Genomic DNA, 25000 nt, shown 5'->3' on the forward strand with positions numbered 1-25000 from the left:
GTCCTGAGGAGGCTGGACGTCAGGTAGAGGCCTCAGCATGGCAGAGGCTGTGGTGGGCTGGGAACTGTGTCTCCTGCCCTGTCTAGCCTCTAGCATCTGCCTTCCTGAGACTCACCCGCAGGAGGAATGGGAGAAGCTGCTGATTCTTCTTTGCCTGGAGGCATGCTGGGGAATACAGAGCATTTTGGTTGCTGGTTGGGGAGATGCTGACCTTGTTTTCTTTCGAGGTAAAAGTAGCTACAAGGACTAATAACAATAACCCTCTCTCCCGTGCGCATGGCACCCAAAGTGCTCTCTCACACAGAGCCCACCTGTGGCCTTGTGACAGTCCTTTGAGCCCTTTGAGCTAGTTCCACTTTGACATGGGAAAGTGAGGCTCGGGGAGGGGATATAGCTGCCCGCGGCCACACAGCCAGGAGGCAGCAGTGGCCACACTGGAACTCCTGTCTCCTGGCGCTGGCCAGCTCATGCCCACTGAAGCAAGCTCCAGAGTTTTGAAGGTTGGGGAGCAGATCCAGCCCGGGGACTAGGTTCTCCGTACCAGTCTGGCCCAGTTAAATGGAGAGACAGCTGGACCCTCCCTCCTTCTGTTTTTTCTTTTCACATACAGTTATTAAGCCATACCGTGTATTAGGTGCTGAGGCTACACTGTGAACAAGGCAGACCTTGTCTTCAGGGGGCTTATAGTCCATCTAGCTGGACAGAGGTTCAATAATCCATTCCATGACTAAGTCACTCATTACAACTGGAAGAGCCGTGGCCTGTTGGGTGCATCTGTGAGCCGGGTCTTGGGTGGGTGGGCACCGAGCACATTAACTCCTTTCATCCCTGCCCCTTAAGAGGGGCTGTGACCATCCTCATGGGTAGATGAGGAAGTGAAAGCTCAGAAATGTGGTCCATCTGTGACTTGAGGTCATGGGTCCTGAGGATAAGGAGCAAAGCGCTGTCACCACCATTTCCTCCGACCGCCCTTGCTGGTTGCCAACTGCCTCCCAGCTCTGCCTGCATGTAGCAGAGGGCAGAAGGTAGAGGTCAGGACAGCAGGGAAGCCATGATCCCTCTGTGTCCTTCGAGAAGATCCTGGGCCCCTGCAGTAGAGTGGCTCCCTGGGAATGTCCTAGGGTCTGATGGGCCATGAAGGGCTGTGGCCAGAGTGCCCTCTGAACTGCTTAGCTGTGTCTACAGGATCAGACCTCCTGCCTTATGCTTTTGGAGTTTGTTTTCTCATCTGTAAAACAGGTCGTAGGATTGTTTTGAGGGTTAAATATAACACGTAGAAAGCATTTAGTGTGGACTCGGGCACCCAGTAGATACACTGTTAATAGCAGAAATGTCACTGTGGTTGATGAAACCCCAGCTCCAGCTGTAGCCCAGCTTGAAGAGGGAGGAGACTGATCACAGCTCAGACCCTGTACCTCCAATTACTGCCACTCTGCACAGCTGAGGCACCCCTCATAGGTCAGCTAATCCTCTCTTCTGTCATCCTCTCCTCCCTAAGAAGAGGGTCCCTAACTGTATGTGTGTGTATGGGTGGGAGGAAGGACACAGAAAGCTTCATGGAGGAAGAGGCATTTAAGCAGGGATTTGAGGATTGGGTAGGAGTTCATTGAGCACAGCAGGATCAAGGCCCGACAGGGCAGAGGGTGGAATACTTGCAAAAGTGTGGAGGTGGGAAGGAGCTGGGTGAAGTGAACAGCGCTTGCGGGCTGGAGTGGAAGGAGAAAGGTGGAAAGTGGCTCCCTGTGGTAGGGCCTGACTCTAACCTGATCTCCCTTGTCCATGGCATGGGGCCTGCTCACCTGCCCTGCCTCCCCACAGCTCCCAGTCTCCCTAGATCCCTGTGGGTGGGGGCCCTTTATTACCTCTCTGAGGGGTGGAATCTTGCCCTGTAGGAGCCTCACAGCCAGGATGTTCTTTTTAGTGTTTAGCCCAGGTGCAATACTGTCAACCTTCTCTTCAGAGCTAGGGTCCTGGGGTGGTGGGAGGGCTGCAGGTGGTGACTAGCAGGGTCTGTGGGGCAGGTTCCTTGGGAGAGAGTTTCCACAGCCCAGAGTACTAGGCTCCTGACCTGGTACTGGGACTCTGTATTCCCCCCTTCCCCTCCCTCAGGGTCTCTCCCCTTTGTCCCTCTCTCCTGCACCCCTCCTCACTGCACTCCTTCCAGCTCTGTCCCAAGCCCGCCTTCTCAACCCATACCCCAGGTCTATCTGTCCCTCTGTCTCAGTAGGTAGGTAAGTAGGTTGGGCTCAGCCTCCCTCTCCTCTGGGATCATCCACCTGGATTCCCGCACTCCTCACTCCTCTCAGTCGGTTGGGTCTCCCCTGGGCGAGGGGTGTGTGTGTGTGTGTGTGTGTGTGTGTGTGTGTGTGTGTGTGTGTGTGTGTGTGTGTGTGTGGCGTGTGTGTGTGTGTGGCGTGTGTGGTGTGTGTGTGGCGTGTGTGGTGTGTGTGTGGCGTGTGTGTGTGTGTGTGTGTGTGCGCGCGCTGGCGGGGGTGTGGAGGGCAAGGAGTCAGACCACGAACAGACCAGGGGAGGAGGGCAAGGGTGTGTGTGTGTGTGTGTGTGGCGTGTGTGTGTGTGTGGCGTGTGTGGTGTGTGTGTGGCGTGTGTGGTGTGTGTGTGGCGTGTGTGTGTGTGTGTGTGTGTGCGCGCGCTGGCGGGGGTGTGGAGGGCAAGGAGTCAGACCACGAACAGACCAGGGGAGGAGGGCAAGGACCCGCTGCCTCCTTCACCTCGAGGAGGGTGGTTCCTGAGGGCTCAGGGTCTGGGGCCCCAAGGTCCTGCCGAGGGGGCGGTGTTGGGTCCGGCCGGCTGGCCCGGGGTTAGAGGACAGCTGGAGCTCGGCTGGGCTAGGAGCGGGGGCGGAACCTCGCAGCGCTCCCCTCCCCCACTTTCTTAAAGGGCCGGCGCGGGCTGGTGCGGGACAGGGCTGGCCGCCCTTCTCGGCCGGGTCCGGGCGCGCGATCGGGCCCTCAGTGCAGAGCTGGGGCAGGTGGGCAGGCGGGCAGGCGGCCTGCGTGGCTGCTGTCGCCTCCCGGCTCCATTCTCTCCGCCCCCCGCCCTCAGTCCCCCCGCCCTTCCCCGCCCTTCCCGCTCCTCCCTCCCTCCTTCTCTACTTCCTTCCCTCCCTCCCGCTGTCCGTCCCCCCCACCTCTGCTCTGCTTCTCCACAGACGCGCTCCGACACCTGAAGGGATAGCAGCGAGCGCGGGAGCCCCGACAGGCGGTGGCGGAGTGGGACGGTCAGTCCAGCGGTGGCCTCCTCATGGCCCCACCGTGAGAGGCTGGAGCGGTGAGTCGGGCCGTGCGGGAATACCGTCCCCAGGGTTAGCGTGCTCCGGGACCCCGCCCCTCCCGAAGCTGGGCTGGGGGCCGGGAGGGGCTGCTGGTGTTGGGGGGAGCATGCTGGGTGGCGGCGCCGCCCTCCGCCCTCCGTGCCCGCCTGGGTCTGCTAACAAAGCTACATTTCGAGATCAGTTCCGTGGCGGCTGGAGCATCTGAAGGATACGGTTGTCATGGAGATGGGGCCGAAAGAGGAAGCCCGGGATGGCAGAGTCTGGGCCAGGGAGAGAGGGCACCGCTAGAGAGCCCCAGGCCAGCCTGTAGGGAGGGTTAGGGCCGGCAGCCCAGCTGTCTCCTGATCTCCCCCACCCCCCCGCGCCGTTTGTCTAATCTGAGTGTATATGTGTACGTTGATGGGGTGCCAGTGGGAGCTTGGTGGCCAGGGACCTGGGGTGTTGGGTGCCAGGCCTGCTGGCCACCACCTTTACCACGGAGCAGCTTTGAAGATTTATTTCTGTTTCCAGTTTCCCAACTTTGACAGCCTGGCTTAGCGGCCAGGCCTCAGCGGCTCTGAGCTCTGCCGCTGGAGCAGGGCTTGCATGGGGGCGTGGCAGGCATCAGGCAAGGCCAGGAGGCACATAATGGCTGTGGCAGCCACAGGGAGGGAGGGATCCTTGTAGTCACTGCTAGGGCTGGGGTGGGGCAGGGAGTCCAGATGTGGGGACCACCTGCTTAGTTGGCCCCCCTCCTAGGAGGAGGTATTCCAACTCTTGCTGTCCCTGGAGGACCTGGGGACTCCCTGAGTCAGAACTGGGGGCATTGTCTCTGCACAGGCCCAGGGGGCCACTGCCTCAGCCCATCCCTTAACCTTAGGGCCATCTTGGGGTGCCCTTGGAGAGAACTGGGGGCACCAGCCACAATGGAAGTAGGCCTGAGAATTCCTGGAAGGCTCAGGATAAGCCAGGCTGAACTTGATGGGTGGGTGAATGGGGAGCAGGGAGAGGGCTCAGGGTTTGGCCAGGACAGATGGGCAGCCTGGGTTTGGGGAGAGGCATTTGGACGTTCCTGGGTTCTCCAGCTCCTTCTTCCAGACCCTGGAAACAAAAGCTGCTTAATGGGTGATACTCAGGCAGCTCGAGGGAGAGTGGGGAAGGGGCATTGGGACCATCTCCAAGTCCAACCTCTGGCACCGGCAGATATAGTCATTTTACCACTCCTTCCTTGGGAGGTTAGGATCCCTACCTTCCAAGGATGCTGCAAGTTCTATGACCTGTGATCTCTGAATCAGTAAAATGGGCCAGCTGCCCTCCCTTACCCACCTTACCTCTCTTACATTATACCTACCTTCCCTCTCAAGAGCCAGTGGCTTTTTTAAAAAAAAATTATTTATTTATTTATTTATTTTTGGCTGTGATGGGTCTTCATTGCTGCGCATGGGCTTTCTCTAGTTGCAGTGATCGGGGGCTACTCTTCCTTGCGGTGCGCGGGCTTCTCATTGCGGTGGCTTCTCTTGTTGTGGAGCATGGACTCTAGGCACGTGGGCTTCAGTAGTTGTGGCACGCAGGCTCAGTAGTTGTGGCTCGCAGGCTCTAGAGCGCAGGCTCAGTAGTTGTGGCACACGGGCTTAGTTGCTCTGCGGCATGTGGGATCTTCCCAGACCAGGGCTCGAACCCGTGTCCCCTGCTTTGGCAGGCGGATTCTTAACCAGTGCACCACCAGGGAAGTCCAAGTCAGTGGCTTTTGAATGAGGCTACTGCAAAGTTTGGTCCTGGTGGAAACATGGCAGGTCCCTAGGTTGTGGCCTGAACCAGAGGATTCCCACACATTGGGATGCGTAGGTGGGTGGTGGCCCAACTAAAGGTAGAAGGTTGACTGGAATGCCCTTTGAAGGCCTCCCCTGCTGGTGCCTTTTGCAGGGGCTGAAACCTCAATGCTTAGGTGACTTGTACCCTGTAGTCCCAGGAGTGCCCTGTGCCAGCCTGAGAGGCTTCCCTCCTGCTGCTGGTCTGACAGCTCTGGGTGTGCACTCCCCCAGCCGACCTGACCCGCAGTGTTTCCTGACGCAGGGGAGCAAAGTTACCTGGAAAGGACTTGCTGCTCTTGACAGGACTGAGAGGGGGATAGGGGGACATTGCTTCGCCCAGCTTCCAGAATCGTGCACTGCCACTGTGCTAAGTACTCTCCTACACAGACAGCCTTTAGAGGGAGGTATGCCCATTATTTCCATTTTGTGGATACTGAGGCTCAGGGAAAAGTTGCTTGTTCAAAGTCACCTGGTTAGTAAGTGGCAGAATCAGGATTTGCACATGGGCAGAACTGCTTGAAGCTTGGACTTCTGTCCCCAATCTCATTCTCTTCTTCCTTGGAGATGCAAGTTAGGAGGGAGGTGGGACTGAGCACCTTTTCATCTGGAGCAAGAGAGTGAACTGGGGGAAAACTGAGGCACTAAGCTGGGATCTTCTAGAGAGCTGGGATCGAGGCATTCCCGTTCCGGACGTTGGCCTGAAGGAGAACAACACTGCCTCTCGCGACAGACGATGCTCTAGACATTCTTTGCCAGATGGTCTTTTCCAGGAAAATCTGTTTTGAGAGGCATCTTATGTCTGGGGCTCCATATTTAGCCTGGCTCCTCACACAGGAGGATACACTCAGGCTGTCACCCCTTGAGGGGTGTTTGGTGGGGGGGTGGGCCTGGGCCAGACCCAGCTTCTTGCTACGGTTCAGGCAGAGGTGGGTTAGGGCCCCTGTTCCTGCCAGTCCTGTCCCGGCTGAGGGCTGCCCTGCTGGTCTCCCTGGGACCTGGCTGTTTCCTGCAGGGCCCTGTCCTCCTAAGTTGGTTTGCTCGCAGGTAAGCCTGATGCTGTTTAGGTGGTGAGCCACTCCAGGGCTGTGTCTGCTTGGCCTGGGAGGACTCTGGCGTCCAGGCCAGGCCCACAGCCCAGCGTGCCGTCTGCTGCAGTAAGGACTGCCCTCTCCTGACTCCTGCGCCATCAGGGCCCCTGAGCTCCCCTCTTTAGAGTGTCTCCCTCCACTCCCTTCCCTCCCCCCTAACTTTTTGTCTAGTCACATCTGATTGAACAATGAACACCCACCTATATACCCTTCACCTAGAGACCTAGATTTGCCAATTGTTGACATTTTGCCCACATTTGTTTTTCTCTCTCTCTCTGAAACTTCTGAAAGTAAGTTTCAGACATCATAGCACTTCAGCTCTAAATACTTCAGCATGAATTTCCTGAGACAAGGACATTTTTCTACATAATAACTGTACTGTTAATCATACCCAAGAAATTTAATGATGCCATCTAATCTCATGTAATTCATATTCAAATCTCTCTAGTTGTCCCTGTAATGTTCTTTATAGCTTAAAAAAAATTTTTTTTTGATAAAGGATCACACATTGCGTTTAGTTATGTCTCTTTAGTCTCCTTTGATCTAGAACAATTCTCTCCTTTTTTTTTTTTTTGAAGTCTCTTATGACATTGTCAGTTTTAAAGAGCCCCGGTCAGTGTTCATGTAGAATGCCCCACATTCTGGGTTTGTCTTATTGCTTTCTCATGAGTAGAGTCAGGTTAAACATTTTGGGCAGGAATACCCCGTAGGTGAATTCGTGTCCATCAGCAGGTGCATGTCATTAGCCTGTGCTATAATAGGTGGTGCTAAGTTAGGTCACTTGGCTAAGGAGTCCCTTTGTTTCAATCCTGTTCCTGCCTCTTCCCTACCTCCAGAAGCTTCATCCACCTGGTCACCCGCACTCCAGGTCAGCAAAACTGACTGAACCCCCCTTTCAGAACATACACCGGAGAAGGGTGATTAAGCAGACGCTGATGGGGCCTTCAAGGAGTTCACAGCCTCAGGGGTGTGGATGGGATGAGCCACAACTCAGGGCAGGTGCTGTCAGTGTGGGGAAGGAGCCCCGAGAAAGCAGTGAGGGGCACAGTGTGGCGGGGGAGGAGAGGGAGTGGGGGGCAAGACAGGAAGAAAGGGGGTGGGGCCTGGACCACAGCTGGCCTAGAATGTGGGCTGACAGCTGGCCCTTTCCCCAAGGGCACGGGGAGCTACTGAAGGGTTTTAAAGAGGGGAGTGATGAGGCAGATGTGAGTGCTGGGAAGGGCGCTCTGAGGAGGATGGCATGGACTGGCGGGGCGAACGGGGTGAAAGGGACGGTCAGGAGGCCGTGACATGGTCCAGCACAAGATGCTGGTGCACTGGGTTCTAGGCTGCTGCGTACGGCGCACAGAGGGAGTGCACAGGGGGAGTGGAGTTGGTGTGGTGGCCCTGCTGGGACTGGGGTATGGCAGGTGGGGGGTGGAGAGAAGGGATGGAGTAAGGAGAGGTTAGGAGGCAAAATGATGAGCACTGGTATCTGACTAGTGGTGGGGAGAGCTGTCATGCAATGGCTTGGGGAGGATGTGGAGAATGCTGGTTTGAGTGTGTGAGGTCTGAGGTACTTTCCAGGTCAAAGGAACAGCGTATGGGAAGTTCACTTCCCCAGGTCTTGGTGGGATGAGGGCAGAGGGGAGGCCACACACAACCCACAGCAGGGAGTGGGTGGTGGGCTTTCGGGTACCAGCAGCGGAGGGACTTTGGGTGGGGGCAGCTGCCTCTATAAAAGTCAGGATAATCTCTCCCTTGAAGACCCCCAACTCCCTTACCTCATTTCACTTCTTCATACTTGCTTGGCAAAACCCCAACCCTGGTTAAATGCAGTGCCTGGTCTGTTCCCTCTGTGCAGCTGAATGGGGCTGAGAAAATCCACTGCCCTGACTGGTCTCACTTTTAGTTCAAAACCATGAACTTCGGGTGTGTCCTTAGTGCTGTCCCGCAGTCCCACATGGGTCCTAAGTCCATCCCCTCTCCCCCTACCTGATGACTATTACACTCTTTCTGTTCTGCCTTCAACCCTAGCCCCTCTTCTGCAATCCTCCCTCAAAGCTGATGACATTGCTTCCTACTTCTTTGAGAAAACAGAAGCAGTTAGAACTTCCTCAGACTCCCAGTGCTCCGTTCACCCATCCACTAGCATCTGTACCCACTGCTCTGCCTTCCCCAGTTGCTGCGGATGAAGTGTCCCTGCTCCTGGTTTAGGCCAGCCCTTGACTTGTGCAAATAGATCCTGTCCACTTGTGCAGTAGAGGGGGAACCTATAATGCGGGCGGTGGAGGGCACACTGTTCCAGCAAATGCCCCCTCCTGCATTATAGGCTCCCCCCCAGTGGATCATTCCATCAGCAGATATCTTTTTTTTGGTAATAAATTTATTTATTTATTTTATTTTTGTCTGCGTGGGATCTTCCTTGCTGTGCATGGGCTTTCTCTAGTTGCGGTGATCGGCGGCTACTCTTTGTTGCAGTGCATGGGCTTCTTGTGGTGGCTTCTCTTGTCGTGGAGCATGGGCTCTAGGTGCGTGGGCCTCAGTAGTCGTGGTGCGCGGGCTCGGTAGTTGTGGCTCGCGGGCTCTAGAGTACAGGCTCAGTAGTTGTGGCGTACGGGCTTAGTGACTCCGAGGCATGTGGGATCTTCCCGGACTAGGGATCGAACCCGTGTCCCCTGCATTGGCAGGCGGGTTCTTAACCACTGTGCCACCAGGGAAGTCCCTTTCAGCAGATATCTTGTTATTGTTTCTCCTGTCTTAAAAGATGGCTCTCTCATTTTCTCCAGCCAGCTACCACTGCATCTCTGTGCTCCTCTTTACAGCAAACCTCCCCAGAAGGGTTGTCCACTGACTGCTCTTCTCAAGGTCACCAATGACCTACATGTTGCTACACCCAATAGCCATTCTCAGTCCTCATCTGCCTCATTTGGCACCTTAAATCTCTCCCTCTTCCTTGAAATACATTCCTTGATCTCCAGGACATCCATTGTCCTATTTTCCTCTGACCTCGTGGGTACTCCTTCTCCTCGACCCCCAGCTCACAATATTGGAGTGCTCAGGACTCAGCCCTTGCATGTCTGCTCTTCCTCATCTGCATTCACTCCTGAGCCAATCTCATCCAGTCTTATGGCTTTACGCACCACCTATATGCTGCCAGCTCCCAAATTTATATCCCAAATTTTGACTTCTCTCCTGAGCTGCAAAAGCCCACTCAGCATCTCGACTGCCATGTCTACTGGACACCTCAAATTCAACTTGTCCAAAGCTGAGCTCCTTTCTTCCTGATCTTCTCTCCCAAACTCACTCCACCCAATTTTCCCCATCTCCGGAATTGCAACTCCATCCTTCTAGGTGCTCAGGGTCGAAATACTAGTGTCATTCCTGACTCCTTTCTTTCTCTCCTATCCATGGACAGTCCATGAAGGGGTGAGACTTTTACCAGCCCTCAGATCTCCCATCAGTGGGCTATGGCTGAATAGGAGGGCCAGTTTCAAAGATGGGGACAGGGAGGCGATGGTGGAACGGCCCAGTACAGACCCTTTCACACCTGCTCACTTTGCACCACATGCTGCTCACCTTCAGCCGGGCCCAAGGAGACCACAACCTTTGTCAGACCCTGTGCTGAAGCCCTAAAACAGACAGGAGAGGACAGGGTAAGAAGAGGGAGGGAGGGGAAGAGCAGACTCAGCAAGGGAGAGGTTACGTGGAGTGACATAATCAAGAGGTTGGGGAGAGGGTGGGGAGGAAGGTCTCAGGGCAGGAGGCAGAGAGGAAGAGGCAGGGTGGACAGAGAATGTGAGGATCTAGAGAGTATGGGGTAAATGAAAATTGGGCAGGGAGCAGGGAGGATGAAATTTCTTAGTTCATCTCTCCTGGTTGTTGAACCAGACTGTGGGGGAGGCTGCTCAGAGTTTGAGCCCCTGGAGTCTGCCCCTCCCCAGGCTTTTTAGCCAAGGCAGGACTTGCTGGGAGGACTTGCCCTTGGTCAGTTCATTGTAGCTTTCGGGGTTAAGCTTTCAATCTGCAGGCTCATGGCTCAAATGTGGCTCAAGAAGCAGAGTGAGTCCCAGGTGCCAGCTGAAGTTCCAGGAAGACAGGCAGCAGCCAGCTTAACCAGAACAGCCTAGTCCTTTGTGGTCCCAAATAACTGAGGGCTCACCCTGCAGGGAAGTTGACTGGGGGTAGAGTCACCAGCTATAAACATGATTTGGGGTTTGACAGCAGACACTGTGAATTTCATCAGTGTTGAGGGCTCTCCAAAGCAGCGTGCAGATGTATGCAAATGCTAAGCAAATGAAGGTGCCAAGTGGTTGTGGGGCGGGGAGTGAAGTAAGCTGAGAGATGTAAAAGAATGACCTTTGCAGAGCTGGGCCCAGGGGCCCCTGAAAGTCCCAGCAGGCTGCGGGGCACATGCAGATAAGATGCAAATGTACACCCAATCCCAGGAACCTCTGTCTGCCCGACCATGAGAAAGGAGGCCTTCCAGATGCCCACAACCCAAGGCCAGGCTGAGAGGAAGAAAGCAGGTTGGTGCTGGGCTCCCGGTTAATCCCAGATAAACATCACCTGAAGGGAATGGGAGCCTTTTAAGGGAGGTCCAGACCCCTGGCCCTTGCCCTGCACCTGGTGTGGCTCTTGTGCCTTGAGGTGGAAAGCTAGGAGGGAGCCTGGTCTAGGGCAGGAGTGTTAGTGGGGCCAGGACTGTAGGGTCCTCACCTGCCTCAGGAAAGGGTGGGGCACCCTCTCTGGCCCACCCTCCTGGTCCCCACAGGAACCTTTCTCCTGCCTCCACCCTCAGGCTGGGCTTCTGAAGCCGCTGCCTCAGAACCTGTTCTGACAGGCTGCCCAGGGCAAATGTCTGCTGGGGCCCACTGGGTGTCCTGTGCTGCTCTACTGTGCATTCCGCCCCCAACGTGGGCAACAGGTTCCCTCCCCTGCAGACCTGAGAGATGGTTCTGGGAAAGCAGTAGCCGGCACCCTTCCCTGAGCACTTGTGCCTGACTCTGAGCTGAGCATTGCAGCCAAGCCATCTCCTTTGTCCTCCCTGCAGCCCTGCGGGGCAGATGCTGTTAGCACCACCACCCCCATTTTGCTGAGGAGGGTGCTGAGGCTCAGAGGTAGGCAACTTTCCTGAGGTGACACAGCTTGTGGGATTTGAAGCCAGGTCTTTCTGACTGCACAGTTAGGGCGCTGACCCACTGTCCTGGACTGTCCCATCTGAGGCACTAGGTGGTCCAAGCTGAGAAGAGCAAGTAGGTAGAAGGATTAGGGTCACTTTGGGGAATGGAGGCAGGGCAGTTCCCAAGGCTCCTGGGTAGACATCCCTCCATATTATCTGGGGCATCTCCCTGCCCCAGGCAGGTGGGACATGGAGGAGGTACACGCCCAGGCTGATCTGAGCCTCGGAGTGTGCTCAGAGCTCTGGGATGACAGGAAGGTCCTGACCTCCAGACTCATTGGCTGGCAGAGATTGTGGGGCGGGGGGGGCATGGTGAGCTGTGTGATCCAGGGACCCTGCTGAGAGGTCTTCCTGTCACCTCCCTGTTGCTCGTGCTGTCAGTGGCTCAGCAGGTTCTTGTGGGGGCCTGGAGTGGACAGGTCTGGGCCAGCCTGGTCCCCATGAATGGTGTGGGGCACAGCTGGCCAAGGTCTGTTCTGAGCACTTACAACACACCAGCCGTTTTCGCTGATCGTCTAATTTAACTGTCCACGTGGGTCCAGTTGTGTGTTCGTGTGTGTGTGAAGATCCCAGCCCATGTGCTAAAATCTGGGTGAACTAGGGAGTCAATTAGTGTAGTAGAAATTTTGGGAAAGGACAGTGGAACCAATAGGGGTGTTCAGGGTAGGTTCCCAGGGGGCAGAAAATAGGTCTGAGAATGAAAGGTTTCCAGCTTTTTTTTTTTTTTTTTCCGAGTAGTGTTCATGGAACTTCGAGTGTACAATGTCAGAGGTGGAAGGTCCTTGGGGATTGTCCAGGTTGGGGTTCATGCCCACTTCCTATGGATGGGCTGTAGGGGTCCATGAGCCTCTCAAAAAATACTCAGAATATTGTGTACCTGTGTGAGTCTGTCTGGAGCAAGATCCAGAGTTCCATCAGATGCTCAAAGAGGTCTAAGGCTTAGCAATGGTTAGGAATCTCTGATGTACACAGGGAATGAGGCCAGAGAAGGGTTTCATTTGCCCAAGCTCCCCTAGCACATTGGAGGCAACACCTGAGTGCCTGGCTCCCAGCCCTGCTGCCTGGGACAGCTGTAGTCTCAGTTTTGCCTGTACACTGACATTCCAGAATGATTTTCTCTGCTCCCTGTCCCCTCTACATACCCTGCCTGGGCTGTAGGCACTCTTGGACACCCCACAGCCTCTTAGATTTTGCCTGTCCTGGGTAGTGCTCAGTGCCACGGGTCCCCTATCCCAGCTCTGCCTCCTGTGCCCCCATTTCTACCAGGTTGGCCTGTACTCCCCCATCTCCTCCCAAACCCACACAGCTGCCTGATGCCATGGGTGTGGCTGTGGTCAGTGTGGGTGCCTGTCTTCCGCACCACCTGCCCTAACCTGAAGCACTGGGTTGTCCCTCCCCTGCCCCGGCTTCTCCCAGAGCAGAATGGTTTCAACCAATCACCCAGCTGCCCAGTGATGTAGGTCTAGCTGCCCTGGATCTTGCCCCTAGGCCTGTAGGCTCCTCACCACCTCAGGAGCCTACCTCATGAGTAGCTGTCCAGTTCCCTTCATGGTGTGTTTATGGGTCTGAATATATGTGGGATGTGTCTGTGCCCACAAATGCCTGTACCGTATGCTTGCTTACAGACGTGCACGCAGGCGCCTGCACCCGTGCATCTGCCCTCTGTCTTATAGAACATGTTGGGCCCTCCAGCCCTTTCCTTGGGCTTCCCACAGTCCCTGGCTTGGATCCCAGCATGGAAGGCACTTTACGAGGTTATCCCTGTGACAGTCCCGTGTCGTTCCACGCAGAAGCCAGCCTTGTCACTTTCCACCTTCGTGACCCTGAGCATGGTCCTCAACTTTTCTCACCCTCTGCCTACAATGGGGATGATGGTAATCTCTAGGTTATCATTCACCAAATATTTAAAAAGCGTCCACTGTTTGCCAGGCACTGTGCTAGGCTCTGGGAGAGACAGCAGTGAACATGACATAGTCTCCACCCTCACTGAACTTACCACCTAGTGAGTGAGATGGGCAGAAAATAAGGAAACAAATAGAAAAGGGAGTTTCAGGTCTGCTAAACAATGCTTAGCAGATATGTTGCTCCGTGAAGGAGTGTAAAAGAGTGCTGTGTAGTCAGAGAGGGCCTCTCTGAGGAGGCAGCACTGGAGTTGAGCCCTGAGTGACAGAAGAGGCAGTCATTTAAAGATGTAGGGAGGGCTTCCCTGGTGGTGCAGTGGTTAAGAATCCGCCTGCCAATGCAGGGGACACGGGAAGATCCCACATGCCGCAGAGCAACTAAGCCCGTGCGCCACAACTACTGAGCCTGCGTGCCACAACTACTGAGCCCACATGCCACAACTACTGAAGCCCACGTGCCTAGAGCCTGTGCTCCACAACAAGAGAAGCCAATGCAGTGAGAAGCCCGTGCACCACAACGAAGAGCAGACCCCACTCGCCGCAACCAGAGAAAGCCTGCGCACAGCAACGAAGACCCAATGCAGCCAAAAATAAAAATAAAAAATAAATAAAATTAAAAAAAATAAATGAATAAAATAAAGCCATCATAGTAAAAACTGGTTCAGGCTAGAACCATAAAAAAAAAAAAAAAGATCTAGGGAAAGAGCATTCTAGGCCAAGGGTACAGCTGGTGCAAAGGCCCTGAGGTGGGAATGAGCTCAGGGAGCAGAAAGAAGGCCAGTGTGGCTGCTGGGGTGGGGGATGGGCCGAGGGCAGTGAACCAGCTCAGGCAGAGCCTTTTTAGGCCATGCTGAGGAGGCCAGATTGGCAATGGGAGCTGATGGAGGGTTGCCAGTGAGGGAGGGGTGTGATATAATTTGTGTTTTCACAACTCACTCCAGCTGCCATGGGAGAGTGGGGAGGGGGATAGGGTTGTTGCAGGAACAGCTGAGACCCAGAAAGTGGCTGGCTTGACATTCAGCCCTGGCCCAGCCAGGGTTCCATTACCGTCATGGACCCCATTTTGGTTGGTGCTGAAAAAGAGGCTGCTATGCCCAAGGTTATCCCAAGGGCAATCACAGGAGCCCCTGCTGAGAGAGGGGCCTGGTTCTGGCTGAGGGAGGATGCAGAGGATCTAGCCACTGCTGGGCTGTCATTTGTAGGCATCTCCTTCTCATGAGTGCCCTGTGGCCCAGCTGTACCCCCTCCGCTGCTCTTGCCAGCAGGGCTGGAAGTGGGCAGGGTCACTGCTTTGTGTAGACTCTTCTGGTTGAGGATTTGAGCCGTGATCTTGAGGGAGGGTCTGGGAAACTGGGGCTCATCCTGTACTTCCAGGCCATTCAGGTGCAGAGGGAGGCTACTCCTGAGTCTAGAGGTAGCTACTCACTGTGTGACCTGGGGCAAAGCCTTTCCTGGTTCTGTGCCTCAGTCTCCCCGTATGTCAAATGTGGTAGTGGAGAGAGTGGGCCATAGCTGCCTTTCTCCTTGCCCTCTGTAGTGAGTTTGTTTTTCCTTGGATCTCAGCCCTCTCATCATTCATGACCTTAAGTTCTCCCACCAGCCCTGGGGAAGGAGAGCAGAGGTGATGCCCCCATTCTGCAGATGGGTTCACAAAGGCCAGAGGGGACAATGATGAGTCCCAGGTCACATGGTGATTCAGAGTGAGGACTTGGGGCATTGTTTCATGCCTCTACCCTGAAGGGCACCCCTCCCTTGGGCCCAGCAAGAGAGGGGGGTCCTGGCTCAGCTCTTTCTGGGCTCAGCTGGCCTTTAGCCCAGGCAAGGACTCTGGGCCCCTTCCCAGAGTGGAGCTCAATGTGCCCCTTGTCTGTCCACCCCCAGAAGCTGAGGACCCGGCCCCGTGCCCGGTTTTGGCAGAACTTCCATCTTGCTCTCAGCTGCAGGAGGACATGGCAGGGCAGGTAGGGCTAGAGCCAGCCTGAGGCAGCTGCTGGAAGTTGGAGGTGACGTAGGGGCCTCCCAAGAGGTCCTTGATTTGTCCATAACCCTGGCTTTGGGGCTGGTGTAGACTGAGCACTGGGTGAAGCCGCTTATGCTCTCAAATCTCAGGCCTCACTGGGAGCTCAAGCAGAGCCCTGGCCAAAGGGGGGCTAAGCATCCATGTGTGGGTGTGGGAGCTTGAGGAATTCTGGTGGAATTAGGTTGAAATGCTGTGCCACAGATCCAGTGCTCACCCAGGCCTGTGGGCTAGAAAGGAGGCCAGAGGACTAGAACTCAGGCAGCAGGCCCAAAGGCCCCACTGTCCCTCCTCTTTCCTTTCTAAATGCTCCCCTCGCCCCCAAGGAGCCTCAGCTGAGGAGATTACTTCCTGTTCTCCTTGCTGTGAGTACACAACCCGAGGGAATGGATTGAAATAGCAACTGCAGCGGCAGGGATTTAGGGCAGACCAGAAAGATTCCCTCACTCAGTGCCGAGCCCCTTGGGGTCTCCAGTGTCCTAGGATCAGGCCCCGGATATTCTAGAGCCTAGCTTTTCAGATTTTTTTTTTTTAGTCTGTGGAAGTTTTGTTTTGTTTTTGTTTTGTTTTTTAGAGTAAAATCTTATGCTCATACAGTCTTCAAAACTCTAGGAGGTGACAGTCAGTCAGGGTGGGTGGGCTGGGGCCCCAGATCCCCATCGGTCCTGCCTGCTCTCTTCCACTCCATGTTTGAAAACCAAGGGGTACATGAATCTTAAGTGGTCCTGTGGTGGCAGAGCTCCCCCCAAGGGCCCAGAAGCCCCCAGAGAAGTAGACTCACCTTCCTCTCCAGGCTCATCTCTAAGTGGGAAGTTTCTCCTGGAGTCTAACCCAGTGTTTCCCAGACTTGCCTTATTATAAGAGTAACAGATTACTATACCCGTTCCCTATAGATTCTGTTTCAGGTGGCCTGAGGGAGGGCCTATCTGTATTTTAACAAGTTCCTCAGGTGACACTTATAACCAGGTGAGTACGGGAAGTATGGGCCTCACTTAAATTCCTGTTGCTGTACCTGCGTGCCTCTCCTCCTCCCGCCTCTCCTGAACCCCCAGCACCCTTTCTCCAGAGGAGAGTGGGGTTACTAGGGGGAGCTGAGGTCCAAAGAGGGGAGGAAGGAAGTTGCCCACCCTCCTGAGATCGGACAGGAAGCTTCTGGGAAATTGAGCTTGTTCTGATCCGTTTAAAAAAGGGTGTGTGTGTGATGGCAGGGAAAATGGGTATCCTTATTTTACAGATGAGAAACAGACCCCGGGCAAGGCAGAGGGGAGGGGGCTGGCCTGGATGGAGTAGTGAGGAGTCCCAACGTGGACCCCATGAGGCTGCACGGTGAGTGGGGCTCCCCTTCCAGTGCTCTCCCCTGGAGGGCCCCGTGGCAGCCTCCTCACGAGTCCCTCCTCAAGGATGGGTGAGCGCCGGGGCCGGGGCCGGGTGTGGAGGGGAACCCCAGGCCCCCTCCTCCTTCCTCCCCGCGCAGCCAGGGCTTTGGGCGCTCAGCGGTGGAGGAAGCCCCGCTCTCGGCCAGTCTCCCGGGTGGCGCCGCCCCACTCAGCACCCTGGACAGCGCCTCCTCGGGGCCTCACTTTGGCTTCTCTGGTGTGGCCTCTGTTAATAAAGCTGCACTTCTGTTGACTTCTTTGCCTCCCTTCTTCACTCTACCTCTAAAGGCAGCCCCCAGTCCAGATCTTTTCAGTCACCACTTGTCTCGCTCCTGGAGCCAGGGCAAGGGAACATGGAAAGAGGCAAGGTGGCTGGCTGCTGTAGGCCTGGGGTTTTGTTCCCTTTACTCACCAGCGGGAGAGGAAGTGGCCTTGGAGGAGTCCTGGACCCTTCCCTAGTACCTGCCAAACTGGATCTTCCTCGGAGGGTTTTGATGCATTCTGAAGGGCACAACAGAGATATATAAGAGTTAACAGGGAAGTAGGACTGGGGCACACCAGTGGCTGGGGGTCTGGGGAGAGGTGAGTGGTGCTGGCCTGAGCAAGACAGTGAGGAGGCCACAGCCTGAACCCAGACTCCAGCTGAGAGGTCCTGCGAAGATCATCTGGGCCATCCTCTTGTCCTCAGGCAGGCTGCCTGCTGCTGGTTCTGCTGGGCTTTGGACTCCAGCACCTCTCTTTCTGATCCACCCCTTTCTCTCTCCATCCACTGCCAGGTCACGTTGGGTCCCAAAAGCAGCCAGCACGGGGTGGAAGCAGTGGCTGCCATGGATGAGGATAAGCTTCTACCTGCACTGCCTGGGGAAGATGGTGCCACCTGCGACCCCATCCTGGAGCCTGAGGAGGAGCCTGGGGTCAAGAATGGAAGGGCATCCAGTGAGGACCTGAACAGTAGCCACACCAGCCCAGGGCATGAGATGAGGGGCACCCTGGTGGACACTGAGGGGCATACAAAGGGCCTGGACCTGGCCCTCCACGGCCTCAGCCTTGCCCTCTCCCTCACCAATGGCCTAGCCCTGGGGCCAGACTCAAACATTCTGGAAGACTCTACAGAGTCCAGGCCCTGGAGGGCTGGTGGGCTGGCGGAGGTGGATGATGCCTCCAGGAGCCTCTGTCCAGACACTGAGGATCCTCCACTGGGGTAAGTGGGTGTCTCGGGATGGGGGGCTCACCACATTTGCTCCAAGGCTGCATGGCCTGGGCCTAGCCACTTAGCCTTTCTGGTTCTTGTTTTTCCTCATACATGAAATGGGAATTTTATGTCCCTGTTTTGGGAGGATAGGGCCATAAGAGAGATTTCAAAGACCAGCAACCTGTTGTGCCCACCCCCAGCCCCCCTATTCACCATGGGCTGTTTCTTTTTAAAAAATTTTTTTCTTTTCCATTGTGGTTTATTACAGGATATTGAATATAGTTCCCTGTGCTATACAATAGGACCTTGTTGTTTACCCATTCTGTATATAATAGTTTGCATCTGCTAATCCCAAACTCCCAGTCCATCCCTCCCCCGCCTCCCCTTCCACCGTGGGCTCTTTCTATGTGGGGTTGGAGGGCCACACTCCCTCCATCCCAGGCTGGACATCAGAGTTCCAAAATGCCTTGATGTGGGAGGTCATCTAGCCTATCCCTCTGCTTCCTGGAGATGAGAATGTCCCAATTCTGCAGCTGACCTCAAGAGAGTAGGCTTATGTGGATTAATCTTTGTCAGCTACTCCTCCCGGAGTGCCATCTGGGAGTTCGACCAGGAACTCCTACTTATTGGAGTAAGTCCTACGTCCTGGAGTTACAGCCCCATTTCTATTATCCTCAGCTGGAGGTGGAGAGGCCCGGCGTCTTAGAGGTGCCAGTTGGACAAGGAGGCGAGGATGGGGCAGGGGAATGTCTAGAAACCCCCAGTGTGGGCTGAGAAAAGAAAGCATATAGAAGGCTTACTGTGAACCACTGCAGGCACTGGCCCAGGCAGACAAGGGTGTAGGAGGTGTGTGAGCATGTGTTTGTGGGGCATGCATGTGTGTGTGTACTGTTGTGTGCATGGGGATGTGTGAGCATGTCAGTGTGCCCGGCCTGTGCATTTGAGTTGCACGTTTGGGTCTGCACGTGGATGTGTGGGGCTGAGTGTGCCTAGGTCTCCAAGGGCAGGAATGTGAGTACGTGGGGTCAGACGCCAGTGTGTGCCAGGTGTGCCAAGAGAGGGTTTCCATCAGGGCAGGGCCTATGGGGGGTGGGGCCTATGGGGGCAGGCAGGAGGCTGGGGCTTCTTGGAGCACGCTGTTTGTATTTAGGTTGGTATAATTTTGGAGGATGGCTGAAGGTGGAGGCAGATGGAAGTTTGGAGATTAAGCTGATGGTCTTCAAGCCCCTGTCAAAACTACCCCTCAGGTTTGCTCAGGTGCATGAGAGGGTGGTAGATATGGGGACCGTTCTTGGCTCTGACACGAGATGAGAGCCCCCAAGGGCAGGACTCGGTCTTTTTGTTCCAGGACCCAGCATGGGCCTTGCAGAGAGAGAGCTGCTGGGCAGATTTTGGGTGTCTGCTCTGGCAGCCAGGGCAGTGGCCCTTCTCTTCCCTCCCCTCCTCCTGGAGGTCAGTAAAGGCAACTTCCATCCCAGCCCCCTGCTGGGCATCCTACCACCTTTTCGGTTTCTGCCCTTTCCCCACTTCCTTCTCCAAAGGAGGCTGCCATCTCAACTCCTGGTGGGACAGGGGTGGCCGATGGCTGTGGCCTCAGCTTTTCTCTCTCAGGTCAGTATTTCTCCAGGAAGCACTCAGGGATCAAACTTAGGCACTGGGGGTCCAAGGAGAGGTTTGAGGGGGTGGGGCACTTCCCAGTCCTCCAAATATGGCTCAGTCTCTGCTAAGCCCCAGGGACTAGGGGCTAAGCAGGGCATAGCCAGATCCTCAAGGTTACCAGGGGTGTGCTTCTTTGCAAATGGTGGGCCTTGGTTTATCTGAAATGAGCTGGGCTCAGCCTGCTTCTTTCTTTTTCTGTGTCTCTTGCTTTTGCTGTCTCTCTTTCTCTGTCTCTCTCTCTGTGTCTCTTTATCTCTGTTACTTTCTGTCTCTGTTATTCTGTCTCTCTGTCTTTGTTTTTTGTGCTCTCTGTATCTGTTTCCTCTGTCTCTTTCTTATCTCTCTCTTATTTCTCTTCTTCTCTCTCTTTGTCTCTATTTTTATATCTTTTAGTTCTCTTCCTTGCCTATTTTCCCTGCTTACTTGTGCATCTCCCCAGTGGATAAGAGGCCTCGGTTCATCTGTGTGTGATGCTCGATTTTAGGTGCTGAGGCTACATCAGTGAACAGAATATACAACAATTCCTGCTTTCATGGAGCTTATGGTCTAGTGAGGAGACAGATAACATATCATAAAAATAATAGATAATTACATAGTATGTTGGAAGGGGACAAGTGCCTTGGAAAAAATAAAGCAAGAAAGAGGGGCTGGGGTGTTTGGGGGCAGGTCCTAGTTATAAATAGGGCGGTCGGGGTGAGAAAGGGATGCGAAAGGAAGGCTTCAGCTTGAGGAAAGAGCACCCTGGGCAGAGCGAACCGCTGGTGCAAAGGCCTTTCTCGGGGGCGGCACAGGGCTCTGCAAGGGCTTAGGCAGTGTAGTGGGCTGTGGGGCTGATAGGCATCTGTCCATTCACCCAGTGCACCACTCAGCAGAGTTTAGAGGACCTACTGTGTGCTGGGTGCTTCCTGGCCTTGTGTGTGGGTGGGGGGAAACAGGTGTAAACAGGGGAACAAACAGAATACTACATGCTGAGAGGGGCTGGGAGGAAATGAAGAGGTACCCTGAGGATGGACACTACTGAGGGGCCAGTGTGTTGGGTGGTGTGGGCCTGCCTCCCACAGTCTCTCTGAGGAGGTGACATTAAAGGCAAGGCCTGAGAGCTAGAATGTGGCAGCCAGGCTAAGAACCACCCAGGTTGTGGGGACAGCAAAATTATGACCCTGTGTGACACTAGCTGTGATGGGGAGCCTGGAGGAAGCAGCCCCCCACCCCCTTCCCAGGCCAGGCTGAGGGAGAGTCTCACATTCATTCATTTAGCTCAGTGATGCCCACTGTGGGCCAGGCACGGTGGGCAGGGGGGGCAGGACCACGCCTGTCCTTTCACTGCTGTGACCCGGTGCCCAGTCCAGCATTTGGCACCTAGCGCTCAGCAAGGGTTGGCAGAAAGAACAAACAGGACATGATCCATGCCCACTCCCTGCCCCGCAGGGAGCTCCCAGACATGGATTGGTGCCATCCTAGCACCTGTAAGGGGGACACCTGGCAGGATGGTGACTGGTTCTCGCATCCCACAGGCCAGGAGAGCCAGATGTGCGGGACGGCTTCAGCGCCACATTTGAGAAGATTGTGGAGTCGGAGCTGCTGCGGAGCACACAGTACAGCAGCCTGGACTCCCTCGATGTGCTGAGCCTCACGGATGAGAGCGACAGCTGCGTCAGCTTCGAGGCCCCCCTCACGCCCCTCATCCAGCAGCGGGCCCGGGATAGCCCTGAGCCAGGGGCTGGCTTGGGCACTGGGGACGTGGGGTCCGAGGGGGACATGGGAGCAGCTGGCGGTGATGGGGAGCTGGGCAGCCCCCTGCGGCGCTCCATCTCCGGCAGCCGCTCCGAGAATGTCCTGAGCCGCCTGTCTCTCACGGCCGTGCCCAATGGCTTCCATGAAGATGGACCCCCGGGCCCAGGCGGGGACGAGGAAGACGAGGAGGAAGACATGGACAAGTTGCTGAACTCGGCCAGGTGAGGCAGGGCCCAGGCTGGGAGCCGAGAGAACCATTGAGCAGATGAGGAAACTGAGACCCAGAGGAGGCAAAGCAAGTTAGGACATCCGGGGGTCTGGAGTGAACAGCCCTCTGCAAGGTCATCGTGCCCACCCTCTGCACCCCCAGCCTGAGGTTCCATTCTGCCCTTCCAGGCCTTTCTAGCCAAGGTGGGGTCAGGGAGCTGATCATCTAATGATGTCCTTTGAGGGCTTTTCTAAAAGTCTGACTTGATTCTGTCCCGATGCAGTGGAGCTTCTTTCCCTGGTCTGACCCCTGGATTTTCAGAGGCCTGGGGAGAACTTTCAGCCCCCAACCAGGGCTTCTGACCCCCTCCTCCCCAACCCCACCTTCCCTCTGCAGCGACCCCAGCCTGAAGGATGGCCTGTCGGACTCAGACTCAGAGCTGAGCAGCTCGGAGGGGCTGGAGCCTGGCAGCGCAGACCCACTGGCCAACGGGGGCCAAGGCGTGAGTGAAGCTGCCCGCCGGCTGGCACGCCGCCTCTACCACCTGGAGGGCTTCCAGCGTTGCGATGTCGCCCGGCAGCTGGGCAAGAAGTGAGCTCGTCTCCGCACCCCTACCCCAGGCAAACTCGGTGTCTTCCTCGGCCCAAGGCGGGGTGTGGGTGGCTGCTGTCAGGGGGGCCTGGTTCTGGGGGCTCCCAACATTCCTCAAGAACTTCTCCTCCTACCACTGACCTCATTCCGGGCCTTGCCCTAAATCTGTTTCCTTTCTGGGCTGCCTGGGCGAGGGCGCCCCCGGCTCTGAGGGAGGAGAGGTGTGGCGGGGCGGCCCCTCGGGGCTGGGGGAGTGGCATGTGGCATGTGGTTATGGGGCCGTGGTGGGCGGTAGTGAGGACAGAGCAGCCGGGCAGGGGCTGGTGGGCCACCTAATGGGGCCAAGGAGGGAGGGGAACCTGGGCCTGGCTGGGACCTCGGGGGACCCAGGAGCTGGGGAAGGAGATCCTGGCCCTCATTAAGCCCCACTCACTGTGTGTCTGTTGGGACCAGCTGAAGGGGCGGGAGCCGCCAAAGCACAAGCCCCGGTCTTTGGACTTGGGGGGAGGGAACTAGCCAGGTTGAAGTCCTGAGGGGTAGGGGACAGTCAGCTGTGAAGTCAGCCGGCGTGTCCTGAGCAGGTCCGGCCAGCAGCATGTCCACCTGCCTTGTCCTTCTTGCCTGGCCATCCAGAGGACCCCCAACACCCACATAAGCCTTCAAGATGCACAGAAGCAGGCTGGCCCTCTGGAGAGAGCTGCTCCCAGGCTGAGAGAGGCAGCCCAGACTCTAGACCCCAAGTCAGAGCTGACTGGGGCTTAGGCCACAGGGAAGTCCTGAGGATCCCCCCTTCTCCCTCCCTCCCGACTCCTCCACCCTCCGTTGCCTCCAGGGCACTCCTGCCCTGGGCGTCCCCCCAAATCGCATCACCCACACCCTCACCTCTCCCACTGGGCTATAGTCCCCCAACCTAATGACATCCTCCTTCATTATGGTTGATCCCCACCCGCCCCTGTCTTTTCAACCACTCCCTCTACATGAGTTTTCCTATCAGCATTTAATTGTGCTTAACTCTTTCCCATCTGAAACAAAAATCCTTCCTCAAATCGTACTTCCTTCCCCAGCCTCTTCACGGACAAAATTCTATTTTCTGCTCTGGATGGCCTCTGTCCCCTCCCCTTCTGCACATTCAGTGCCTCCAGGTTGGCTTCTTCCCCTGGAGGGGCCCTTCTCAAGTCCCTCTTACTAGAGTCAGTGGCCGCCTGGTGTCTTTGAATCCGGTGTCTGCTACCGGGCCTCAACTTTCTCCCCTTCAACAGCCTTGACACACCGGTCACTCCTTTCTTTTTCTTTAATTAAACTTTTTATTATGAAAATTTCAAGCATACACAAAGGCAGAGAAAGTAACATCTTAAACTTCCTTGTACCCATTGCTCAGCTTCAAAGTTATCAATATTTTTCTATTTTTGTTTGATCTGTTCCCCCCACAGTTTCTTCCCCTCACATTTGCTAGAATATTTTAAAGCATATTTCAGACTCTCTATCATATGATCCATAAATATTTAGTATGTGTCTCTAACTGACTAGGATTTTTTTTTAGACATTCATAATTCCATTATAATTTCTGACAAAGTTAACAAAAATTCCTTAGTATCTCTAACATTCGGTCTATGCTTAATTTTCTCTGGTTGTCTCAAAAATGTTTGTTCAAATCAGGACGCAAATAAGGTACATGCATTACATTTGGCCAATATGTCTCTTAGGCCTCTTGTAGCCAACAGCAGTTGCCAGTCCCCCTCCTTTTTGTAATGCCATGTATTTGTTGAAGAAACGGAGTCATTTGTCCGGAAGAACTTTCCACGTTTTGGATTTGGTGTCCTCATGGTGTTACTTCACATGTTTCTGTAAACAGGAGGGAGAGCTCGGGGCTTGATTGGATTCAGGTGGAAATATGCTTTGTTTTTTGGCAAGAATTCATCACTCCAGTCTTGAAACACTCTCTTCCTTGGCCTCCAGGACAACATACCCCTCCCTCTCTGGCTGCTGTTTGTCTGTCTCCTTCTCTGGCTATCTCTTCCCTCATCTCACCCTGACAGGGATTCTCCTCAGATCTCTGACCTGGATCTGCTGGCCTGTCTGTGCCCCCTCCTCTCACATGGGCTCTTCTCCCTTCCTACTGAGTTGTTAGTCACCAGTTAAGGGCTGATGACTCTCACATGGGTGCTTCTAACTCTACCTGTTGTCCTGGGCTCTGGGCATCACTCCAGGGGCCACCCTTTCTGTCGTGCCCCACACCCACTCCATCCCTCTCCATGTCCTGTGGATTCTGCCACCCAAACATCCCTCCTGCCCACCCCTTCCATCTCTCTCGTGGACAGCTCCTACCGCCCCCGTGGGCCTCCACTCCACAGGCAGAGTTCCAAATACAGATCTGACCATCTCACTCACCCCTTCCCTGCTTCAAACTCTTCCAGATCAAGTCCCAGTCCTTGCCTCGGCCCTCAGGCCCGGTTCCCTGCCTCATCTCTTGCTGCCCCCATTCCTGCTCTCCAGCCCCAGCCACATGGCCCTGCTGGTAGCTTCTTGGACAGTTTCCTCTACTGGGGACACTTTGCATCATCTCACCTCCTACTCCCTTCACGTGGGTGGCTCTTCCTTTCCTGAAGGTATTGGATGAGACATCACCTCCTCTAGGAAGCCTTCCTGACTCCCCCACCTCCTGGCCCAAGGTTGAACTGTCAGAGCCCAACTGGCCAGCAAGGGAGACAGCAGAGGAACGGGCAGGTCTGGGTGGGTGGGTCAGGGTCCCCAGGGGCCCACTGCCACGAACCCCCTGCTGTTTGCTGTGCCCTGCTTCTAATGGATAACCCCCTGCTCTCCTGGCAGCAACGAGTTCAGCAGGCTGGTGGCCGGGGAGTACCTCAGCTTCTTTGACTTCTCGGGCCTGACTCTGGACCGAGCACTCAGGTCAGTGGGGCTGGGTTGGGATAGTGTGCCCGCAGGCGGTACAACCACACATCTGGATTCTCCTGCCAGCTCTACTGTAAA

The 25000-nt window shown here is 55.4% G+C and overlaps 1 protein-coding gene across 1 annotated transcript; it reads left to right on the top strand.

The window, feature by feature from the left end:
• Positions 1–3211: 3211 nt before the first annotated feature.
• Positions 3212–24919, top strand: LOC114485525 (PH and SEC7 domain-containing protein 2-like; the record flags this gene model as incomplete). The annotated part of the gene is made up of 5 exons (XM_028487109.2): positions 3212–3291; positions 17405–17829; positions 20994–21434; positions 21818–22012; positions 24839–24919. Coding segments are annotated over exons 2-5 (1091 nt in total), but the record flags the coding sequence as incomplete, so codon positions are not given.
• Positions 24920–25000: the final 81 nt, after the last annotated feature.

The sequence above is a fragment of the Physeter macrocephalus genome, unplaced genomic scaffold (assembly GCF_002837175.3).
Source record: "Physeter macrocephalus isolate SW-GA unplaced genomic scaffold, ASM283717v5 random_1078, whole genome shotgun sequence".
In the NCBI taxonomy this organism is placed as follows: Eukaryota; Metazoa; Chordata; class Mammalia; order Artiodactyla; family Physeteridae; genus Physeter; species Physeter macrocephalus.